The sequence below is a fragment of the Phascolarctos cinereus genome, unplaced genomic scaffold, assembly GCF_003287225.1.
Source record: "Phascolarctos cinereus isolate Bilbo 61053 unplaced genomic scaffold, phaCin_HiC Scaffold_9;HRSCAF=440, whole genome shotgun sequence".
NCBI lineage: Eukaryota > Metazoa > Chordata > Mammalia > Diprotodontia > Phascolarctidae > Phascolarctos > Phascolarctos cinereus.
This window is the reverse complement of record NW_027556402.1, coordinates 172737679-172741070: the sequence shown is the minus strand read 5'-3', so window position 1 is coordinate 172741070 and position 3392 is coordinate 172737679. Positions and strand designations below refer to the sequence as shown.

At 46.3% G+C, this 3392-nt stretch overlaps 1 protein-coding gene across 1 annotated transcript; it reads left to right on the top strand.

Annotated features, from left to right (window-relative positions):
- The first annotated feature begins 396 nt into the window (after positions 1–396).
- SOD3 (superoxide dismutase 3) lies at positions 397–2989 on the top strand. The gene is made up of 2 exons (XM_020992464.2): positions 397–576; positions 2086–2989. The coding sequence occupies exon 2, from the start codon at positions 2102–2104 to the stop codon at positions 2843–2845; it is 744 nt and encodes a 247-aa protein (XP_020848123.1). The 5' UTR covers positions 397–576; positions 2086–2101; the 3' UTR covers positions 2846–2989.
- Positions 2990–3392: the final 403 nt, after the last annotated feature.

Here is a 3392-nt window from a genome sequence, read left to right as displayed (position 1 = left end):
ACGGCCATCGCACGCGAGAAAATATCACCTGCAGACCCTGAGATCCCCATTTCCACATCGGGAAGCAGCATCCAACAAAAAGAACTCAGCTACTAAAGAATCTAGTGGAAAGGAAAGGGCTGCTCAGCAGAGACTATTGTCTACTTCTCAGAGCAAGATACTTCACTTCTGATATTCTTTCCCCGTTTGCACTGAAGGTCAGCCTCCCCGGTGGTGGATGTCCCAACCTGTGGCCATGAGAAGGAAGATTTTTGGTAAACAGGCTCTTAGCTGAGGGCTGGGAATAGGGGGTGGGGTTGCAGTTAGGGAGGGAGCAGAAGGGACCAATAAATGGAAACCAGTCAGCAGATCTGAGTTGCCTGCCCTTCCTTAAACTGCCTCAAACTTACTTTCCCCTGCTTTTGCCTCCTGACCACTCCCCTGGGCTGGTCATTACTGAACTTTTATAAACAGCTTGTCAGTCCCCTGTAAGACTCAGCCTAGATCTCAGACACAGAGTTGTGGCTCAGCCTTCACTGTTCTGAAAAAACATTGGTCCATAAGAGGAGAGGAGGAACCCAAAAAGCTGGAAAGATAGTAAGTTACGGATAATTTTTATTTCCTTGGACAGGACTTTATGAGAGGGATCTGTGCAGGGTGTGTGTGTGTGTGTATGTGTGTGTGTGTGTGTGTGTGTGTGTGTGTGTGTGTGTGTTAATGGGGAGGAATGTGCAAGAAAGGCATCTTTTTGATACTCCAAGAAACAATGTTGACTTAAGATAATTGCAGTCTAATTTTTGAAGACGTTGGGAAAGGGAGAGTGGGAAGGCAGCACAGTTCAATGGAAAAGACAGTGAGCTCTGGAGTCAAAGAAATCAGGTTAAAATCCTAGCTCTGTCACATCTGCTTGTGTGACCATTTAACCTTTTCTGGGACTCAACTTTCCTATCTGTAAAATGAGAGGATTGGACTACATGACTTCTAAGGTACCTTATAGCTGTCAATCTATTGAGACTATGAAAGGGTTGGCAGGAGAGGAGTAAAGAGACAAAAGAGAAGTGGTTTTTGACTTTGAATTGCAAGGTTCAGAAAATATTTAAATTCTCTTTAAGAGAAAAATTTTGCACTATTAATGTCCTACTTGAGAGTTTATAGCATGGGTTTAAAGAGACTGGTAGAAATTATGCTTTCACATTGTGAGAGTGTGGGGAGACTGAGAAAGGGGAGGAATTGGACTGTTTCTATTCTTTCCCCTTATTGTCAACAATAAACCTTTCTTGAACCCCTCCCATGGGTAGGACACCACGCAAGGCTCTGTGAGATTCAGCATCTAAGTTTTGGTTCCAGCCCTCCAGGCACTTACAGTGTAGTAAAGGGTTGAACATTCATCCCGACCTATCTATACACAAAAGGGGAAAATCACAACACAAGGTGGCATGTAGTCCTCAACTCAGAACCTCGATCTGACTTACTTGGAGTCAGCTAATTCAATGCAAAGATAACTTATTATTCCTTTGAGCCAGGTATGTGCTGGGCACTGGGGTTACAAGAGAGAGCCAGAACAGTGCCTGCCTTCAAGGAACTTACATCTTACCAGGGGAGGAAGGGCAGGTAAATGGAGGCAGGAATGGAGAAAGGAGGGACAACATTAATAAAAATAAGCACAAACTATATCAGAAATGAACACAAACTCACAGTGAGGCAAAACACTAATAAATGGGAAATCTACAGAGGTCTTTTGTAGGATGTAGCAATAGGTCTGAGACCCAAAAGATTCTAAGAGGTGAAGAGGAGGGAAAGCCTTCCAATTGTGAAGAACAGCCTGTGCAAGAACTCTGAGGTATGAGATATGGCATGTCATGTATGAAAATAAGGAGACCAGTTTGGCTGAAACACAGAGGGTGTGTGTAAGGGAGGAATAATGTGTCACTCTGGACAGACAGGTTGGAGGAGGGCTGTGAATAGCTTTTAGGGCCAAAGGAGTTTGTATTTTACAGATTAGACTAGATAATCTGTAAGGTCCCTTCTAGGCTGAAATTCTATGGTTTTGCTTTGCCATCTCCTCCCTCTGCACGTGGCTAGACCTCTCCCTTGTGTGCCTTGCAGGTTCCCAGTCGTCCTCATGATGCTTTCAGCCCTGAGTGCCACCATCATCCTGGCCACTTGTGTGTCCTATGGAGCAATGGAACTAGGTGGGGAGGAGTACAACTTGAAGAGGGCAGAGCAGATCAATGACATCCAGAAAAAAGTCAGTGACCTGTGGCATAGGCTCATCTATGTGAAACCGGTCACCTCAGGCAGTGACGAAAACACTGTCTATGCCAACTGCCAGGTAAAGCCTTCTTCTACTTTGGAGGCCAATAAACCTCAAGTGACGGGGCAGGTCCTATTTAAACAGCTCTACCCAGATGGGAAGATGGAAGTCTTCTTTGATCTGGCTGGGTTTCCAACAAATACCAGGAATGCCTCTTGCCGGGCTATTCACATCCACAAGTTTGGCGACCTCAGCAATGGCTGCGATGGAACCTCCAGCCACTATAACCCGCATGAGGTACCCCACCCCCAGCACCCAGGGGATTTTGGGAACTTCCCCGTTAAGGATGGTAAGATCAGAAAGCACCGGTTCAACGTTTCAGCTTCTCTCTTCGGGCCCTACTCTGTCCTGGGCAGGGCCATTGTAGTTCATGAGCAAGAGGATGACCTTGGCAAAGGCGACAACAAGGGTAGCCTGGAGCACGGAAATGCGGGGAAGCGCCTCGCCTGCTGTGTCATTGGCATCAGTGGGCCAGAGCTCTGGAACAAGAAGGCCTTGGACGATGCAGCACGGAAAAAGAGGAGGCTGCAAAGTGGGGGTAAGACTGCCTGAAGCAAGGATTTCTGCAGGCCCTTGGTCCACATCCTGGTCAAGTTAATCATCTCTGGCAAACTTCCCCAGTTGCTTAGAATGCTGCCATGAGGCTCGGTCTTCAGCTGCACTTGGGTGTCATGCAATAAAGGAGCTTCAATACAATATTGCAACATAGTTTGAGGTTTGTTTTTTGCTTTTTTAAAGTCACCCCTTATCACCACTTTCATTGGGAGACGGTGAAGATCCTTACCAGATGCTCAGGAAGATGGTGTTCCAAACAAAATTTCTCCTCCCCCAAGCAGTCCACCCTAATTTTCAGACACTTGAGTGGATTTACCATATCTTGTCATGGCACAGTTAAGAGCCGCCACTTGAAACTGCAATGAGAGTAGGTGAGGGGAATAAGATAGAAGGGTGATGCCCACAGAGATGCCATGGGGAATGGGCATGGATGGTGGTGACTGTTCAGTTGTGTCCAATTCTTCCTGATCCCATTTGGGGTTTTCTTGGCAAAGATACTGGAGTGATTGGCCATTTTCTTCTCCAGCTCATTTTACAGATGAGG

Excerpts from the sequence above, each read along its gene's own strand:
- SOD3 (XM_020992464.2), top strand. The coding sequence starts at position 2,102 with ATGATGCTTTCAGCCCTGAGTGCCACCATCATCCTGGCCACTTGTGTG.